The following is an 18,550-nucleotide window of genomic DNA, read 5'->3' as shown; positions in this document are numbered from 1 at the left end:
ATGGGAAGAGGGGTGAAGAGAGGTTGGGAGGGGTGTGGGAGGGGTGTGGGAGGGGTGAAAAACAAAATGCATTAGTTAATAGTTTTAAAAATCATACAATTCTTTCTAACTCAAACGCAAACAAACACAAACGTACAAACACACACACAAACACACAAACACACTAAAGAGTCAAGTATGTTTTTTTTTTACCATATTCAATCCATTTTTTCCATCTCAAACGTAAACAAACGCAAAACAAACACACAAACACACAAACGTACAAAAGATTCAAACAATATGTCCAAGAATATTCAAGGATGTTTTTTTTTTTCTACATTCTGTTAATATTTTCACGACAAACACACACACACACACACACACAAACGCAGACAAACGTACAAACACACACACAAACACACCTCCTTCTCACATATTCTTGATCATATTTTTCTAACTCAAACACACACACACACACACACACACACACACACACACACACAAACGCTAAACAAACACTTCACAAACTAATTCTTCATAACATTCATTCTAACTCAAACATGAACAAACACAACACAAACACAAACAAACGCAAACACACACTAACACAAAACAAACACACACAAACACACACACATTATTTCCCACGATTTTTCTAACTCAAACACACAAACGCAATACAAACATCACACACACACAAACACAAACCAAACGCACACACAAACACACACACACATACATCTCCTATTCCGACACACATACATACATCTCCTATTCCGACACACATACATACATACATACACTCACACACACACAAACACAAACGCAAAACAAACACACAGACACACACACAAGTTACAAACACACAAACATTTATCAACTTTTCTAACTAACACACAAACGCAAAACAAACGGAGACAAACACGCACACAAACTTACACAAACACACACACATCACAATTTTTCTAACTCAAACGCAAAACAAACGCGCGCACACACTTTTTTCACAATTTTTCTAACTCAAACACAAACAAACGGACACAAACGTACCTGCTGCTCGCACATACATACACACACACACACACAAACACAAAACAAACAAACACACACACAAGTTACAAACACACAAACATTTATCAACTTTTCTAACTAACACACAAAAGTAAAACAAACGGAGACAAACACGCACACAAACTTACACAAACACACACACATCACAATTTTTCTAACTCAAACGCAAAACAAACACGCACACACACTTTTTTCACAATTTTTCTAACTCAAACACAAACAAACGGACACAAACGTACCTGCTGCTCGCACAGGACCCCGTTGTGTTGGATTTGGTGCGACTGTTCCGTTTGGATGAAAGCGGAGACTTCTTGGCTCCGTGTGTCCTCTTCCAGCTCCCTGCGTTTGTGCGTTTGTGAGTGTGTTTTTAGGGTGTTTTTGTGAGTTTTTTGGTGTTTTGCGGGTGTTTTTGTGTGTTTTGAGGGTGTTTTTATGTGTTTGGGTGTGTTTTGAGTTTTTGGTGTTTTGTGTTTGGGGTGTTTTGTGTGTTGGGGTGGGGTGTTTTATGTGTTTGAGGGTGTTTTGTGTGTTTGAGGGGGGTGTTTTATGTGTGTTTGGGGGGTTTTTGTGTGTTTGAGGGTGTTTCATGTGTTTGGGGGTGTTTTGTGTGTTTTAAGGGTGTTTTCATGTGTTTGAGGGTGTTTTGTGTGTTTTGAGGGTGTTTTCATGTGTTTGGGGTGTTTTGTGTGTTTAGAGGTGTTTTTGTGTTTTGAGGGTGTTTTGTGTGTTTTGAGGGTGTTTTTGTGAGGTATTTAAAAATTGTGTGTGTTTGGATGTCAGTGAGAGAGAGAGAGAGAGAGAGAGAGAGAGAGAGAGAGAGAGAGAGAGAGAGAATGTGATTAGATTATGTTTAAACATTTGGACAGACAGACAGACAGACAGACGGACGGACAGACAGACAGACAGACACACACACTCCTCCTCTTCCTCCTCTCTCTCTCTCTCTCTCTCTCTCTCTCTCTCTCTTTCTTTCTTTCTTCTCTTTCTCTCTCTCTCTCTCTCTCTCTCTCTCTCTCTCTCTCTCTCTCTCTCTCTCTCTCTCTCTCTCTCTCTTTCTTCTTTCTTTCTTTCTTTCTTTCTTTCTTTCTTTCTTTCTCTCTCTCTCTCTCTCTCTCTCTCTCTCTCTCTCTCTCTCTCTCTCTCTCTCTCTCACTCACCCACACTCTGCCTGCTCTCCCTGGCCTGGGTGGAACCTCTCCGGGTGGTGGTGGTGGTTGTGGTGGTGGTGGGGAGGTGGTGTGGGGGCGGGCTGGGGCTGGCGGGGCGGGGCTGCTCTGGCGGGGGGCGGCGGGACTCTCGCAGCCGCCGGAAGGTGTCGGCTAGGAACGCCACACTAGGGGGGGACAGCGGCGGCGGCGGCGCTGACGGGGACTAGGGTGAGAAAGTAGGCAAGTTTGTGTTAGTCATAGAAAATGGGCAAAGAAAATGAGCTAGGAAGTTTAGAAAATATTATTAATCTTGTAACTTCATCTTAAAAACAAATGAGTGCAAGGTTTATCAGTGTGGTTAGAAATAAATGAGTTTCCGCTTTAAATCCATCATAGAAAACTTCATATATAAATAAATTAAATAAATAGCTTCTTTTCATACAATCTCCTCTATCCGAGTTTCTTTAATACTGGGTCACATTTTTCAAACCCCTTCAGTAGCGTGACGTGTTTCCCTATTCCTTGTGGTGACTATTTGGTGACTTTCTACAGCTTCACAAACTCATGTGGGGGATTAAAATGGTGAAGACTGTGGCCATTAATCTTCTGCCCTCCATACACCCTTGCTAATGTCAATAAAATGGTCTAATGGTGCACAAAACTCAATTGAAATAGTGAAGACTGTGGCCATTAATCTTCTGCCCTCCAAACACCCTTGCTAATGTCAATAAAATGGTCTAATGGTGCACAAAACTCAATTAAAATAGTGAAGACTGTGGCCATTAATCTTCTGGCCTCCATACACCCTTGCTAATGTCAATAAAATGGCCTAATGGTGCACAAAACTCAATTAAAATAGTGAAGACTGTGGCCATTAATCTTCTGGCCTCCATACACCCTTGCTAATGTCAATAAAATGGTCTAATGGTGCACAAAACTCAAGGTAAAAATGTGTCCCAGTACTGAAGGGGTTTGAGATTTGACCATGAAAAAGCTTAAAATTCTCTCTCTCTCTCTCTCTCTCACTAACCTGTCCGTGATCCAGGAGTGGTGAAGCGATCTGATGACTTCCTCCTCCACCTCCTCCTCCACCTCCTCCTCCTCCTCCGCCTCCTCCTCCTCCTCCGCCTCCTCCACCTCCTCCTCCTCCTCCTCCACCCCCGTCGGTGAGGCGGAGTCTATTCCGCAGCGGGTATGACTTGAGAATTCCTCCACTGGGAGACTTTTCTGGATCTATGGGGGTAGGGTAGGTTAGGTTAGGTTTAGTTTGGGTGTGTTTTCGGGTGTTTTGGGGTGTTTTTGAGTGTTTTAGAGTGTTTTTGGGGTGTTATAGGTGTGTTATGGGGTGTTTTTGAGTGTTTTGAGGTGTTTTGAGATGTTTATGGTGTGTTTTGGGTGTTTTATGGGTGTTTGGGTGTTTTGAGATGTTTTGAGGTGTTTTGGGTGTTTTTAGTGTTTTGTGTGTTTTGGGGTGTTTTAGGTGTGTTTTGAGGTGTTTTGAGTGTTTTGAGGTGTTTATGGTGTGTTTTGGGTGTGTTTGGGTGTTTTGAGGTGTTTTAGGGTTTAGTGGGTTTGAGGTGTTTTGGGGTGTTTTTGTGGGTTTTGAGGTGTTTGAGGTGTTGGGTGTTTTTTGTGTTATTGTGGGTGTTTTGGGTGTTTTGAGTGTTTGAGGTGTTTTGAGTGTTTTGAGGTGTTTTTTGTGTTTTGATGTGTTTTGGGTGTTTATGGGTGTGTTTGGGTGTTTTGGGAGTTTTGTGGGTTTGAGGTGTTTTGGGTGTTTTGAGTGTTTTGTGTGTTCTTGGGGTATTTTAGGTGTGTTTGAGGTGTTTTGAGTGTTTGAGGTGTTTTGGGTGTTTTGAGTGTTTTGTGTGTTCTTGGGATATTTTAGGTGTGTTTGAGTGTTTTGAGGTGTTTTGGGTGTTTTGAGTGTTTTGTGTGTTATTGGGGTGTTTTAGGTGTGTTTTGGGTGTTTTGTGGGGTTTTGGGTGTGTTTGGGTGTTTTGAGGTGTTTTGGGGGGTTTGTGAGTTTGAGGTGTTTGAGGGTGTTTTGTGGGTTTGAGGTGTTTAGGTGTGTTTTGGGTGGTTTGAGGTGTTTTGAGTGTTTAGTGTGTTCTTGGGGTGTTTAGGTGTGTTTTGGATGTTTTGAGGTGTTTTGAGATGTTTATGTGTTTGGGTGTTTTGTGTGTTTTGGATGGTTTTGTGTTCTTGGGTGTTTAGGTGTTTTTGTGTTTTGAGTGTTTTGTGTGTTTTGTGGATTTTGAGGTGTTTGGGTGTTTTGTGTCTTTGTGGGTTTGAGGTGTTTTGAGGTGTTTTGGGTGGTTTGAGGTGTTTTGAGGTGTTTGGGTGTTTGAGGTGTTTTGAGTGTTTTGGGTGTTTGATGCATTTGGAAGTTTGAGTATGTTTAGGGTGTGTTTGAGACATTTTGTGGTGTTTTGGGTGTGTTTGGGGTTTTGGGTGTGTTTAGGTGTGTTTGAGACATTTGTGGTGTTTTTTGGGTGTGTTTTGGGGGTTTTGGGTGTGTTTTGGGTGTGTTTTGGGTGTGTTTTGGGTGTGTTTTGGGGACATTTGGGAGTTTATTGGTGTGTTTTAGGGAATTTTCGGTGTGTTTGGTGTATTACAGGGAATTTTGGTGTTTTGGTACAGTTTGGGTGTGTTCTGAGGAGATTTGGGTGTGTTAAGTGTAGTTTGGATGTTTTTTAGGTGTTTTTGGGTGTTTTTCAAGTGTTTTTGGGTGTTTTGGGTGTTTTAGGGTGTTTTTTGGGGGTGTTTGGATGTATATTTGCGTATTTAAGGTACATTTTGAGATGACATTAATTTTTGAAGTGTTTAGGGATTAAGGGTGTGTGTGTGTGTGTGTGTGTGTGTGTGTGTGTGTGTGTGTGTGTGTGTGTGTGTGTGTGTGTGTGTGTGTCAAGGAAAAATAATAATAATAATAATAATAATAATAATAATAATAATAATAATAATAATAATACAATACAACTATTACTATTATAAATTGCTATATACATTAAGATTACTCTCTCTCTCTCTCTCTCTCTCTCTCTCTCTCTCTCAAAAATGTCTGTCTGTACGTATGTCTGCACCACCACCACCACCACCACCACCACCACCACCACACCAGCACAAAACACTTCATTTAACACCCCAGTAGTAAAAATACACCCCAAACACCCCTAAAACACCAATAAATCACTGTGACACCTTAAAAACCACTGCAACACCCCAAAAACACTCAAAACACAAAAACATGCACCCAAAACACACTTAAAACACCCAAAACATTAAAACACCCAAAACTTAAAACTCCCAAAACCAAAACTTAATACCCAAAACATGAATACACCCAAACACTGAATACACCCAAAACACCCCAGAATACACCCAGAATACACCCACAACACCCCAAATTACAAAACACCAAACTCCTAACACAAAAAACCAAAACATACCAAAACACTCCCAAACACCCCAAAGACACCCAAATACACCCCATTCTACACACTTCCTCCTAGGCACTGAGGTCAGGTCAGAGTGAGGTCGTCAGAGGGGTAGAATGACCTCAGGCTGCAGTATTAGGGTTTGGGGTGACTCTGGGGTGCGTTTGGTGTGTGGGGTGTGTTTGGGGTGTTTTTGTGGTGTTTGGGATGTTTTTGTGGTGTTTTGGGATGTTTTTGTGGTGTTTGGGGATATTTTTGTGGTGTTTTGGGGTGTTTGAGGTATTTGAGTGATGTTTTGGGGTGTTTGAGTGGTGTTTTGGGGTGTTTGAGTGGTGTTTTGGGGTGTTTGAGTGATGTTTTGGGGTGTTTGAGTGGTGTTTTGGGGTGTTTGAGTGGTGTTTGGGGTGTTTGAATGGTGTTTGGGGTGTTTGAGTGTGTGTTTTGGGGTGTTTGAGTGATGTTTTGGGGTGTTTGAGTGGTGTTTTGGGGTGTTTTCTGGTGTTTTGGGTGTTTTGAGTGGTGTTTTGGGGTGTTTGAGTGGTGTTTTGGGGTGTTTGAGTGGTGTTTTGGGGTGTTTGAGTGGTGTTTTGGGGTGTTTGAATGGTGTTTGGGGTGTTTGAGTGGTGTTTTGGGGTGTTTGAGTGATGTTTTGGGGTGTTTGAGTGGTGTTTTGGGGTGTTTGAGTGGTGTTTTGGGGTGTTTGAGTGGTGTTTTGGGGTGTTTGTGTGATGTTTTGGGGTGTTTTTGTGGTGTTTTGGGGTGTTTTTGTGGTTTTGGGGTGTTTGAGTGGTGTTTGAGTGGTGTTTTGATGTGTGTGTGTGTGTGTGTGTGTGTGTGTGTGTGTGTGTGTGTGTGTGTGTGAACAATGCATCAGAAACATGTCTAGTACACTCTCTCTCTCTCTCTCTCTCACATACAGACAGACAGACAGACAGACAACTCACCTACCAATGCTGCAGATAAACAAACAAACAAACGCATAAACAAACAGAATAACAGAGAGAGAGAGAGAGAGAGAGAGAGAGAGAGAGAGAGAGAGAGAGAGAGAGAGAGAGAGAGAGAGAGAGAGAGAGAGAGAGAAAAACAAGAGCAATAAAACACAAACAAATAAATAAAACTGAAAAAACACCCAAAAAAACACTCGATATTTTTACACCCCCCAAAAAAACACACTCGATATTTTTACACCCCAAAAAACACACTCGATATTTTTACACCCCAGAAAAACACAAACACACCCCAAAATTTGATCCAAACGCACTTTAAAACACTCAAACAAATCAATAAAAAATAAAACATTTGAGTGTTTGAGTGCGTTTCACCTGTGAGTGCATTTGAGTGTGTTTGAGTGCGTTTCACCTCTTAGAGTTCATTTGAGTGTTTGAGTGCGTTTCACCTGTTTGAGTGTGTTTCAGTGTGATTGAGTGCGTTTGACCAGTCTGACCATATTTCAATGCTGTTTGAACCCGTTTTGACTTAATTTATCCCCGTTTGAGTGCATTTAAGCCCCGTTTGAGTGTGTTTCAGTGTGATTGAGTGCGTTTGACCACTGACTGACCATATTTCACTGTTGTTTGAGCCCATTTAACTTCATTTGACTTCTGTTTGAGTGCGTTTAAGCCCCGTTTGAGTGTGTTTATCCCCTGTAAGACATTCGACCGCCCCCTTTGAGTGTGTTTAAGCCCCGTTTGAGTGCATTTGTCCCTGTTAAATATTTGACCCCCGTTTGAGTGCGTTTGTCCCGTTAGACATTCGACACCCCATTTGAGTGCGTTTGTTCCCTTGTTAGACAGTCGACCCCCGCGTTTGAGTGTGTTTTAGCCCCGTTTGAGTGTGTTTGTCTCCTGTAAGACATTCGACCCCCCCCTTTGAGTGTGTTTAAGCCCCGTTTGAGTGCGTTTATCCCATCAGACATTCATTCCCCTCGTTTAAGTGCGTTTAAGCCCCGTTTGAGTGCGTTTGTCCCATTATACATTGGACCCCCAGTTTGAGTGTGTTTAAGCCCCGTTTGAGTGCGTTTGTCCCGTTAGACATTGGACCCACAGTTTGAGTGTGTTTAAGCCCCGTTTGAGTGCGTTTGTCCCCCGTTAGACATTTGACCCCTGTTTGAGTGCGTTTGTCTCCCGTTAGACATTTGACCTCCTGTTTGAGTGCGTTTCAACCCATATGACCAAATTCCAGCTCTGTTTGGACCCGAGTGCGTTTGGCTTACCCTGGGAGCGTGTGGGTGTGTGGTGTGGTGCGTTGGCGGCCAGGCTGTTTGTGGGCTGGCCTCTGTTTGTTTCCAAGTAGCTATTCCTGCGCTGTCGTTTGGAGTGCGTGGGCTCCAACTTACAGTCGCTGCAATCTCGCACCTCCTGAAGACAAAGCGGGGGGTTAGCGGTGTTTGGATGGTGTTTAAGGGGTGTTTGGGTGTGTTTTGGGGTGTTGGGGAGGCTTCAGTGGTGTGTTTGAGGGTGTTTTGTGTGTTTGAGAGAATCCAGGGGTATGTTTGAGAGTGTTTGGGTATGTTTAGGGTGTGTTTTGCGGTGTTTGGGAGGCTCCAGGGGTGTTTGAGGGTGTTTTGGGTGTTTGAGAGGCTCCAGGGGTGTGTTTGAGGGTGTTTGGGTATGTTTAGAGTGTGTTTTGGGGTGTTTGGGAGGCTTCAGTGGTGTGTTTGAGGGTGTGTTGGTGTGTTTGAGAGTGTCCAGGGATGTGTTTGAGGGTTTTGGGGTGTTTGGATGTGTTTTATGGTGTTTTAAGGTGTTTTCAGGTATTTTGGGTGTTTGGTGCATTAGGTGTGATTTTTGGGTGTTTATGGGTGTTTGGAGCTGTTTTGGATGTGTTTGGATGTGTTTTGTGGTGTTTTTGAGGTGTTTTTGAGTGTTTGAGGGTGTCTTTGGGTGTTTGATTGTATTTTGGGGTTTTTTGGGGGTGTTTGGGGTTTAATTGGGGGTTTAGGGGTGTTTGGGTGAGTTTGTGTTTCCTTGGATGTTTTGGGGTGTTTTGAGGTGTTTTGGGGTGTATGGAGGTATTTGGGTGTGTTTTATGCTTAAATTTGGGATGTTTGGGGGTTTTCTGAGTCTTTGAGGTGCTTTAAGATGTTTGGGTGTGTTTTGAGGGGTTTTTGGGGTGTTTAGGGGTGTTTGAGGTGTTTGAGATGTTTTAGGATCATTTTGAAGTGTTTGAGGTGTTTTGGATGTTCTTGGGTGTTTTGAGGTGTTTTTCAGTGTTTGGGTGTGTTTTAAGGGGTTTTTTGGGGTGTTTGGGTGGTGTTTTGTGGTGTTTGGGTGTGTTTAAGATGTCTGGGTGGTGTTTGGGTGTGTTTTGTGGGTTTTTCGGGTGTTTTAGGGGTTTTGAGATGTTTGGGTGGTGTTTTGGGTTTTAAGGGGTGTTTTGAGATGTTTGGGTGGTGTTTTGGGTGTTTGGGTGGTGTTTGGGGTATTTGGGTGGTCTCTTCTCTCTCTCTCTCTCTCTCTCTCTCTCTGTGTGTGTCCCTCTGTCCCTTACGTTAACCCTGAGGTCGGCGGCGGCTGCGGCGGCGGCGGCGGCTGCAGCGGCGGCAGCGGCAGTGAGGCGGCGGCGCTTGGCTGGCACGGCTGAGTCAGGTGGTGGTGGTGCTGGTGTGGCTGGCGGCGGCTGGGTGGCACTGCTCTCCGCCTGGCAGTGATTGTGGTGGCGGTGGTAGCGATAGTCGACACCACAGGCTCCACTTGCGGCGGCAGCGGTGGTGGTAGTGGTGGTGGTGGCGGTGGTGGTGGTGGTACGTTTGCGCGCCACGGCTGGCTCTGTGGTGAGGCTGAACTTTCGTTTCCTCAGCGGCAAAGGACCTGTGAACCCCTCAACACCCTCCAGCCCTGACACCCCCGCCTGGCTCCTGGGGGGGAGAGAGAGAGAGAGAGAGAGAGAGAGAGAGAGAGAGAGAGAGAGAGAGAGAGAGAGAGAGAGAGTGTTTGAAATATGACAAAAATCCTTCAATCAGACAGACATTCACGCCACAAATGCTACTCAGAACCCCAAGGAGACATTTGTGCCACATTAAAGAGGTTCCAATGCAGGTTGTCTGTCAAAACCCCCTCCTGAGGTTACTGTCTAAGAGATCCGAACATTTATATTGCCAAAACACCACGACATCACCTTTCTTACAAGACATACGGTGCGTTTAAATCAAGCAACTCAAATCCACTCATTTCTAATCACCACCTGGACCCGGCTGACTGACACCACTCAACACCAAACACCAAGATATGGACACACACATAACTCTTGATTTACACACGCTTTTAGTTAATACGAGACAGAATATTGTAATTAAATTCGCGTGATGTGTTTACCGATACGCGATTTGTCCCGCCTGCATTGTGAGTGTGTGGCGGAGAGTGCGTGTGGCGGGTGAAGGCATTGGTGACCTGCGTTTGTTTGGTGACTAGTGCCTGCCTTTCTAGTGTGTGGTTACTTCAGATCAGCGGATATTTGATAGACGGGTAAAGCTGACAGGAACATGGTGAGTGACTGTGGTGTGTGTGGTGAAGGCAGTGACGCGGTGAGTGTTGTGTTAATGGTGAGTGTGGTGTGTGTGGTGAAGGCAGTGATGCGGTGAGTGTTGTGTTAATGGTGAGTGACTGTGGTGTGTGTGGTGAAGGCAGTGACACGGTGAGTGTTGTGTTAATGGTGAGTGACTGTGGTGTGTGTGGTGAAGGCAGTGATGCGGTGAGTGTTGTGTTAATGGTGAGTGTGGTGTGTGGTGAAGGCAGTGATGCGGTGAGTGTGGTGTGTGTGGTGAAGGCAGTGACGCGGTGAGTGTTGTGTTAATGGTGAGTGTGGTGTGTGTGGTGAAGGCAGTGACGCGGTGAGTGTTGTGTTAATGGTGAGTGTGGTGTGTGGTGAAGGCAGTGACGCGGTGAGTGTTGTGTTAATGGTGAGTGTGGTGTGTGTGGTGAAGGCAGTGATGCGGTGAGTGTTGTGTTAATGGTGAGTGTGGTGTGTGTGGTGAAGGCAGTGACACGGTGAGTGTTGTGTTAATGGTGAGTGTGGTGTGTGTGGTGAAGGCAGTGACGCAGTGAGTGTTGTGTTAATGGTGAGTGTGGTGTGTGTGGTGAAGGCAGTGATGCGGTGAGTGTTGTGTTAATGGTGAGTGTGTGTGTGTGGTGAAGGCAGTGACGCGGTGAGTGTTGTGTTAATGGTGAGTGAGTGTGTGTGTGTGGTGAAGGCAGTGACGCGGTGAATGTTGTGTTAATGGTGAGTGTGTGTGTGTGGTGAAGGCAGTGACGCAGTGAGTGTTGTGTTAATGGTGAGTGTGGTGTGTGGTGAAGGCAGTGATGCGGTGAGTGTTGTGTTAATGGTGAGTGTGGTGTGTGGTGAAGGCAGTGACGCGGTGAGTGTTGTGTTAATGAGTGAGTGTGTGTGTGTGGTGAAGGCAGTGACACGGTGAGTGTTGTGTTAATGGTGAGTGTGTGTGTGTGGTGAAGGCAGTGATGCGGTGAGTGTTGTGTTAATGGTGAGTGACTGTGGTGTGTGTGGTGAAGGCAGTGCCGCGGTGAGTGTTGTGTTAATGGTGAGTGTGGTGTGTGTGGTGAAGGCAGTGATGCGGTGAGTGTTGTGTTAATGGTGAGTGTGGTGTGTGTGGTGAAGGCAGTAACGTGGTGAGTGTTGTGTTAATGGTGAGTGCGGTGTGTGGTGAAGGCAGTGATGCGGTGAGTGTTGTGTTAATGGTGAGTGTGGTGTGTGGTGAAGGCAGTGATGCGGTGAGTGTTGTGTTAATGGTGAGTGTGGTGTGTGTGGTGAAGGCAGTGATGCGGTGAGTGTTGTGTTAATGGTGAGTGTGTGTGTGTGGTGAAGGCAGTGACGGTGAGTGTTGTGTTAATGGTGAGTGTGGTGTGTGTGGTGAAGGCAGTGATGCGGTGAGTGTTGTGTTAATGGTGAGTGTGGTGTGTGTGGTGAAGGCAGTAACGTGGTGAGTGTTGTGTTAATGGTGAGTGCGGTGTGTGGTGAAGGCAGTGATGCGGTGAGTGTTGTGTTAATGGTGAGTGTGTGTGTGGTGAAGGCAGTGACGGTGAGTGTTGTGTTAATGGTGAGTGTGGTGTGTGTGGTGAAGGCAGTGACGCGGTGAGTGTTGTGTTAATGGTGAGTGTGGTGTGTGTGGTGAAGGCAGTGATGCGGTGAGTGTTGTGTTAATGGTGAGTGAGTGTGGTGTGTGTGGTGAAGGCAGTGACACGGTGAGTGTTGTGTTAATGGTGAGTGTGGTGTGTGTGGTGAAGGTAGTGACGCAGTGAGTGTTGTGTTAATGGTGAGTGTGGTGTGTGTGGTGAAGGCAGTGATGCGGTGAGTGTTGTGTTAATGGTGAGTGTGGTGTGTGTGGTGAAGGCAGTGACGCGGTGAGTGTTGTGTTAATGGTGAGTGAGTGTGGTGTGTGTGGTGAAGGCAGTGACGCGGTGAATGTTGTGTTAATGGTGAGTGTGGTGTGTGTGGTGAAGGTAGTGACGCAGTGAGTGTTGTGTTAATGGTGAGTGTGGTGTGTGGTGAAGGCAGTGATGCGGTGAGTGTTGTGTTAATGGTGAGTGTGGTGTGTGGTGAAGGCAGTGACGCGGTGAGTGTTGTGTTAATGGTGAGTGAGTGTGGTGTGTGTGGTGAAGGCAGTGATGCGGTGAGTGTTGTGTTAATGGTGAGTGTGGTGTGTGTGGTGAAGGCAGTGATGCGGTGAGTGTTGTGTTAATGGTGAGTGACTGTGGTGTGTGTGGTGAAGGCAGTGCCGCGGTGAGTGTTGTGTTAATGGTGAGTGTGTGTGTGGTGAAGGCAGTGATGCGGTGAGTGTTGTGTTAATGGTGAGTGTGTGTGTGTGGTGAAGGCAGTGCGTGGTGAGTGTTGTGTTAATGGTGAGTGTGGTGTGTGGTGAAGGCAGTGATGCGGTGAGTGTTGTGTTAATGGTGAGTGTGGTGTGTGGTGAAGGCAGTGATGCGGTGAGTGTTGTGTTAATGGTGAGTGTGGTGTGTGTGGTGAAGGCAGTGATGCGGTGAGTGTTGTGTTAATGGTGAGTGTGTGTGTGTGGTGAAGGCAGTGACGGTGAGTGTTGTGTTAATGGTGAGTGTGTGTGTGTGGTGAAGGCAGTGATGCGGTGAGTGTTGTGTTAATGGTGAGTGTGGTGTGTGTGGTGAAGGCAGTGATGCGGTGAGTGTTGTGTTAATGGTGAGTGTGGTGTGTGTGGTGAAGGCAGTGACGGTGAGTGTTGTGTTAATGGTGAGTGTGGTGTGTGTGGTGAAGGCAGTGATGCGGTGAGTGTTGTGTTAATGGTGAGTGTGGTGTGTGGTGAAGGCAGTGACGCGGTGAGTGTTGTGTTAATGGTGAGTGAGTGTGGTGTGTGTGGTGAAGGCAGTGCGGTGAGTGTTGTGTTAATGGTGAGTGTGTGTGTGTGGTGAAGGCAGTGATGCGGTGAGTGTTGTGTTAATGGTGACTGTGGTGTGTGTGGTGAAGGCAGTGATGGTGAGTGTTGTGTTAATGGTGAGTGTGGTGTGTGTGGTGAAGGCAGTGATGCGGTGAGTGTTGTGTTAATGGTGAGTGTGTGTGTGTGGTGAAGGCAGTGACGTGGTGAGTGTTGTGTTAATGGTGAGTGCGGTGTGTGGTGAAGGCAGTGATGCGGTGAGTGTTGTGTTAATGGTGAGTGTGGTGTGTGGTGAAGGCAGTGATGCGGTGAGTGTTGTGTTAATGGTGAGTGTGGTGTGTGTGGTGAAGGCAGTGATGCGGTGAGTGTTGTGTTAATGGTGAGTGTGTGTGTGTGGTGAAGGCAGTGACGCGTGAGTGTTGTGTTAATGGTGAGTGTGGTGTGTGTGGTGAAGGCAGTGATGCGGTGAGTGTTGTGTTAATGGTGAGTGTGGTGTGTGTGGTGAAGGCAGTGACGCGGTGAGTGTTGTGTTAATGGTGAGTGTGTGTGTGGTGAAGGCAGTGATGCGGTGAGTGTTGTGTTAATGGTGAGTGTGGTGTGTGTGGTGAAGGCAGTGACGCAGTGAGTGTTGTGTTAATGGTGAGTGTGGTGTGTGTGGTGAAGGCAGTGATGCGGTGAGTGTTGTGTTAATGGTGAGTGTGGTGTGTGGTGAAGGCAGTGACGCGGTGAGTGTTGTGTTAATGGTGAGTGAGTGTGGTGTGTGTGGTGAAGGCAGTGCCGCGGTGAGTGTTGTGTTAATGGTGAGTGTGGTGTGTGTGGTGAAGGCAGTGATGCGGTGAGTGTTGTGTTAATGGTGAGTGACTGTGTGTGTGTGGTGAAGGCAGTGTGCGGTGAGTGTTGTGTTAATGGTGAGTGTGGTGTGTGTGGTGAAGGCAGTGATGCGGTGAGTGTTGTGTTAATGGTGAGTGTGTGTGTGTGGTGAAGGCAGTGACGCGGTGAGTGTTGTGTTAATGGTGAGTGCGGTGTGTGGTGAAGGCAGTGACGCGGTGAGTGTTGTGTTAATGGTGAGTGTGGTGTGTGTGGTGAAGGCAGTGACGCGGTGAGTGTTGTGTTAATGGTGAGTGTGGTGTGTGGTGAAGGCAGTGATGCGGTGAGTGTTGTGTTAATGGTGAGTGTGTGTGTGTGGTGAAGGCAGTGACGCGGTGAGTGTTGTGTTAATGGTGAGTGTGGTGTGTGTGGTGAAGGCAGTGATGCGGTGAGTGTTGTGTTAATGGTGAGTGTGGTGTGTGTGGTGAAGGCAGTGACGCAGTGAGTGTTGTGTTAATGGTGAGTGAGTGTGGTGTGTGGTGAAGGCAGTGATGCGGTGAGTGTTGTGTTAATGGTGAGTGTGGTGTGTGTGGTGAAGGCAGTGACGCGGTGAGTGTTGTGTTAATGGTGAGTGTGGTCTGTGGTGAAGGCAGTGATGCGGTGAGTGTTGTGTTAATGGTGAGTAACTGTGGTGTGTGTGGTGAAGGCAGTGACGCGGTGAGTGTGGTGTGTGGTGAAGGCAGTGATGCGGTGAGTGTTGTGTTAATGGTGAGTGAGTGTGGTGTGTGTGGTGAAGGCAGTGACGCGGTGAGTGTTGTGTTAATGGTGAGTGTGGTCTGTGGTGAAGGCAGTGATGCGGTGAGTGTTGTGTTAATGGTGAGTAACTGTGGTGTGTGGTGAAGGCAGTGACGCGGTGAGTGTTGTGTTAATCAATTAAGATATTTCCTGTCACCAGCAAGAAGCACAAGGCAGCGCTGGGCAAACTTTTCACTGCTACGGCCACATTAATAATAAATAAACTATAACTCACAATGTTATAAACCGACAAATATATTAACACAAAATCATTAATATTTAAAACACAAAAATCAAAGGCTGCTCAAGAAAAAGGCAGGCAGACACACACACGTACACCTGCAGAAGGAACACAAATTACTGGCAATACTACTCCACTCGACCTTCAAAAGAACGGACAAATGCGTCCACGAGCCTTTCAATTACGCCTGACTGGTTTGCTAGGTTCAGGAGGCATTTTGGACCGGTTAAGCACTCGTAGGAAGGGTTCAAATGCATAAAAAAGCTGCGGTAAGCACTGGACTGAAGATTAAACATGGTAGCCAACAGTTGATGACCGACCCGCCACCTACTGGACAATAAATTCCCAGGAACGGACAATCGTGTGGATTTTAATATTCGTCCGTAGATTAAACTGAACTCCAGAATTTGTCCGTAGTTTGGGAAGTCCGTTGTTTCGAGGGGTGAGTGTATTTGTGGAGATTTATTAAGTTACCCACACCAGACCATATCAATTCCCGTCACTCTGAGCGAATAGTTTGTCTGGCCAAGTGGTGTAGAGTGGCAGGATGGAATGATTCACTGTGATAGAAATAGCTACACCACTTCATACACCACCACCTCTTTATCTAGGCTCAATGGTGTATGGAGGCTACCATTACAAACACAGCTGTCAATCCTATACCTTGTCATGTGACGGAGATCTGGCACAGTGAAGGGAACTTTACACCCGTTCCTCACTCAGCTGGTGCCTGGCTGACTATTACACACCCCAGACTATCCACACTAGGGAATTTAAGACCATTTCCCTACCTACACTTGGACTGTGGATGGGATTTGAACCTGTGTGCTTTTCTGGAGACCCTCGGACCCCAAAGCACACATGGTTCCACTGTACCAAGGCGGCCCATTTGATTGAACCACTCAGGAATTGAAGGGATCGGATTGGCTTGGTGTAAATGCATCTCAACACCAAGAAAGGATGCTTTGGTGAAATCTTACAACAAAAACACCATGCAAAACACAAGCACCTCTCTCTCTCTCTCTCTCTCTCTCTCTCTCTCTCTCTCTCTCTCTCTCTCTCTCCCTCTCACCTGTTTCTGGAGTGTGGTGCGGAGTGTGGTGTGTTGGCTGGTGAGCCTCTGGAGTGTAAGCCCCCGGCGGTCCCCTCACCGCGTGCCGCCATGGGCCCCAGTCTCGAACCCAGTCATGCCAACAACACCTTAAATGGAAACACACAGGGGGATTAAACACCTTATAAACACCACAAACACTCTAAAACACCACAAAAATGCCCAAACACCATCAAAACACCACAAAAACACTTCAAAACTACTCTAACTTATTAAGAGCACAAATATAAGAGAATTGAACACCTTATAAACACCACAAACACTCTAAAACACCACAAAAAGCCCAAACACCACCACAAACACCAATAATTTTAACACAAGGGGATCAAACACCTTATAAACACCACAAACACTCAAAAATACCCAAACATCACCACAAACACCAAAAATTTTAACACAGGGGGATCAAACACCTTATAAACACCACAAACACTCAAAAACACCCCAAAAATGCCCAAACACCACAAACACCACAAAAAAACACTTCAAAGCAACTTTAACATATCAAGAACACAAACACAGAGATTGAACACCTCAGTAACACCAAACACACTCAAAAAACATCCAAAACACCCCAAATATGCCTCAAACACCACCACAAACACCTGAAAAGCAAACACAAGGGGATTAAACACCTTAGGAACACCATAATATACTCAAAACACTTCAAAACACCCCAAAATGCCAAAAACACTTCAAAACACCCCAAAATGCCAAAAACACTTGAAAACACTCCAAAACACCAAAAACACCCCAAAAATGCCAAAAAACAGTTCAAAAATCCCCAAAACACTTCAAAATGCCCCAAAAATGCTATAAACACTTCAAAATGCCCCAAAAATGCTCATCACATCATAAGGAGAAGGATTAAACACCTTAAACACAAAAAACAGGGAATTGAACACCTTAAAATCAAACAGAAGGGGATTAAACACCTTCAGAACACCAAAAACACTCAAAACACCCCAAAAACGCCTAAATGATCACCCCAACACTTTAAATGGAAACAAAAGAGGATTGAATACCTTAGGAACCTCAAATTATCACCCCAAACACCTTAAATGCAAACAGAAGGGGATTTAATACCTTAAGAACACCAAAAACACTTAAAATGCCCCATAACACCACAAAAATGCCTAAATGATCACCCCAACACTTTAAATGCAAACAAAAGAGGATTGAATACCTTAAGAACCTCAAATTATCACCCCAAACACCTTAAATGCAAACAGAAGGGGATTGAATACCTTAAGAACATCAAAAACACTAAAAAAAAACCAAAACACCACAAAAATGCCTAAATGATCACCACAACACTTTAAATGCAAACAAAAGAGGATTGAATACCTTAAGAACCTCAAATTATCACCCCAAACACCTTTAATGCAAACAGAAGAGGATTCAATACCTTAAGAACATCAAAAACACTTAAAAAAAAACCAAAACACCACAAAAATGCCTAAATGATCACCACAAACACCTTTAATGCAAACAGAAGGGGATTGAATACCTTAAGAACATCAAAAACACTTAAAATAATTCCAAAACACCACAAAAATGCCCTAAGATGTCTTAAAAGCAAACACAAGGACCTGACCTAACCCAAGCCAGCCTAACCTAAGCCAGCCTAACCTAACCTAACCTAACCCAAGCCAGCCTTACCCAAGCCAGCCTAACCTAAGCCAGCCTAACCCAACCCAGCCTAACCCAAGCTAGCCTGACCTAAGCCAGCCTAACCTAAGCCAGCCTAACCCGAGCCAGCCTAACCCAAGCCAGCCTAACCTAAGCCAACCAAACCTAAGCCAGTCTAACCTAAGCCAGCCTAACCTAAGCCAGCCTAACCTAAGCCAGCCTAACCTAAGCCAGCCTAACCCAAGCCAGCCTAACCCAAGCCAGCCTAACCTAAGCCAGCCTAACCTAAGCCAGCCTAACCTAAGCCAGCCTAACCTAAGCAGCCTAACCAAGGCAGCCTAACCTAAGCCAGCCTAACCTAACCTAACCTAACCCAAGCCAGCCTAACCTAAGCCAGCCTAACCTAAGCCAGCCTAACCTAAGCCAGCCTAACCCAAGCCAGCCTAACCTAACCTAACCTAACCCAAGCCAGCCTAACCTAAGCCAGCCTAACCTAAGCTAGCCTAACCCAAGCCAGCCTAACCCAAGCCAGCCTAACCTAACCTAACCTAACCCAAGCCAGCCTAACCCAAGCCAGCCTAACCTAAGCCAGCCTAACCTAAGCTAGCCTAACCCAAGCCAGCCTAACTCAACCCAGCCTAACCCAAGCCAGCCTAACCTAAGCCAGCCTAACCTAAGCCAACCTAACCCAAGTCAGCCTAACCCAAGCCAGCCTAACCCAAGCCAGCCTAACCTAAGCCAGCCTAACCCAAGCCAGCCCAATTATCTCTCTCTATAGTAATATCCCTTGTCTCTCATCACTATCTCCCTCTCTCTCCCATCACATCTCCCCATCACCTCATCTCTCTCTCTCTCTCTCTCTCTCTCTCTCTCTCTCTCTCTCTCTGTGGCATTAATAATTTTCTCTCGTTGCCTCTTCAGTTTAACCCCTTCAGTACTGGGACACATTTTTACCTTGAGTTTTGTGCACCA

The 18,550-nt window shown here is 45.7% G+C and overlaps 1 protein-coding gene across 1 annotated transcript in view; it reads right to left on the bottom strand.

Annotated features, from left to right (window-relative positions):
• The window catches only part of LOC123501845 (E3 ubiquitin-protein ligase TRIP12-like), a 55,594-nt gene that overhangs the window by 33,734 nt on the left and 3,310 nt on the right, over positions 1-18,550 (bottom strand). Inside the window, 6 exon segments of the mRNA XM_045250875.1 lie at positions 1,290-1,389; positions 2,208-2,421; positions 3,229-3,431; positions 7,851-7,995; positions 9,128-9,494; positions 15,908-16,035. Coding sequence (XP_045106810.1) covers positions 1,290-1,389; positions 2,208-2,421; positions 3,229-3,431; positions 7,851-7,995; positions 9,128-9,494; positions 15,908-15,999 — 1,121 coding nt within the window. The 5' untranslated portion in view covers positions 16,000-16,035.

This window comes from Portunus trituberculatus, chromosome 2, assembly GCF_017591435.1.
Source record: "Portunus trituberculatus isolate SZX2019 chromosome 2, ASM1759143v1, whole genome shotgun sequence".
Lineage (NCBI taxonomy): Eukaryota > Metazoa > Arthropoda > Malacostraca > Decapoda > Portunidae > Portunus > Portunus trituberculatus.
This window is presented reverse-complemented; position numbering and strand designations above follow the sequence as displayed.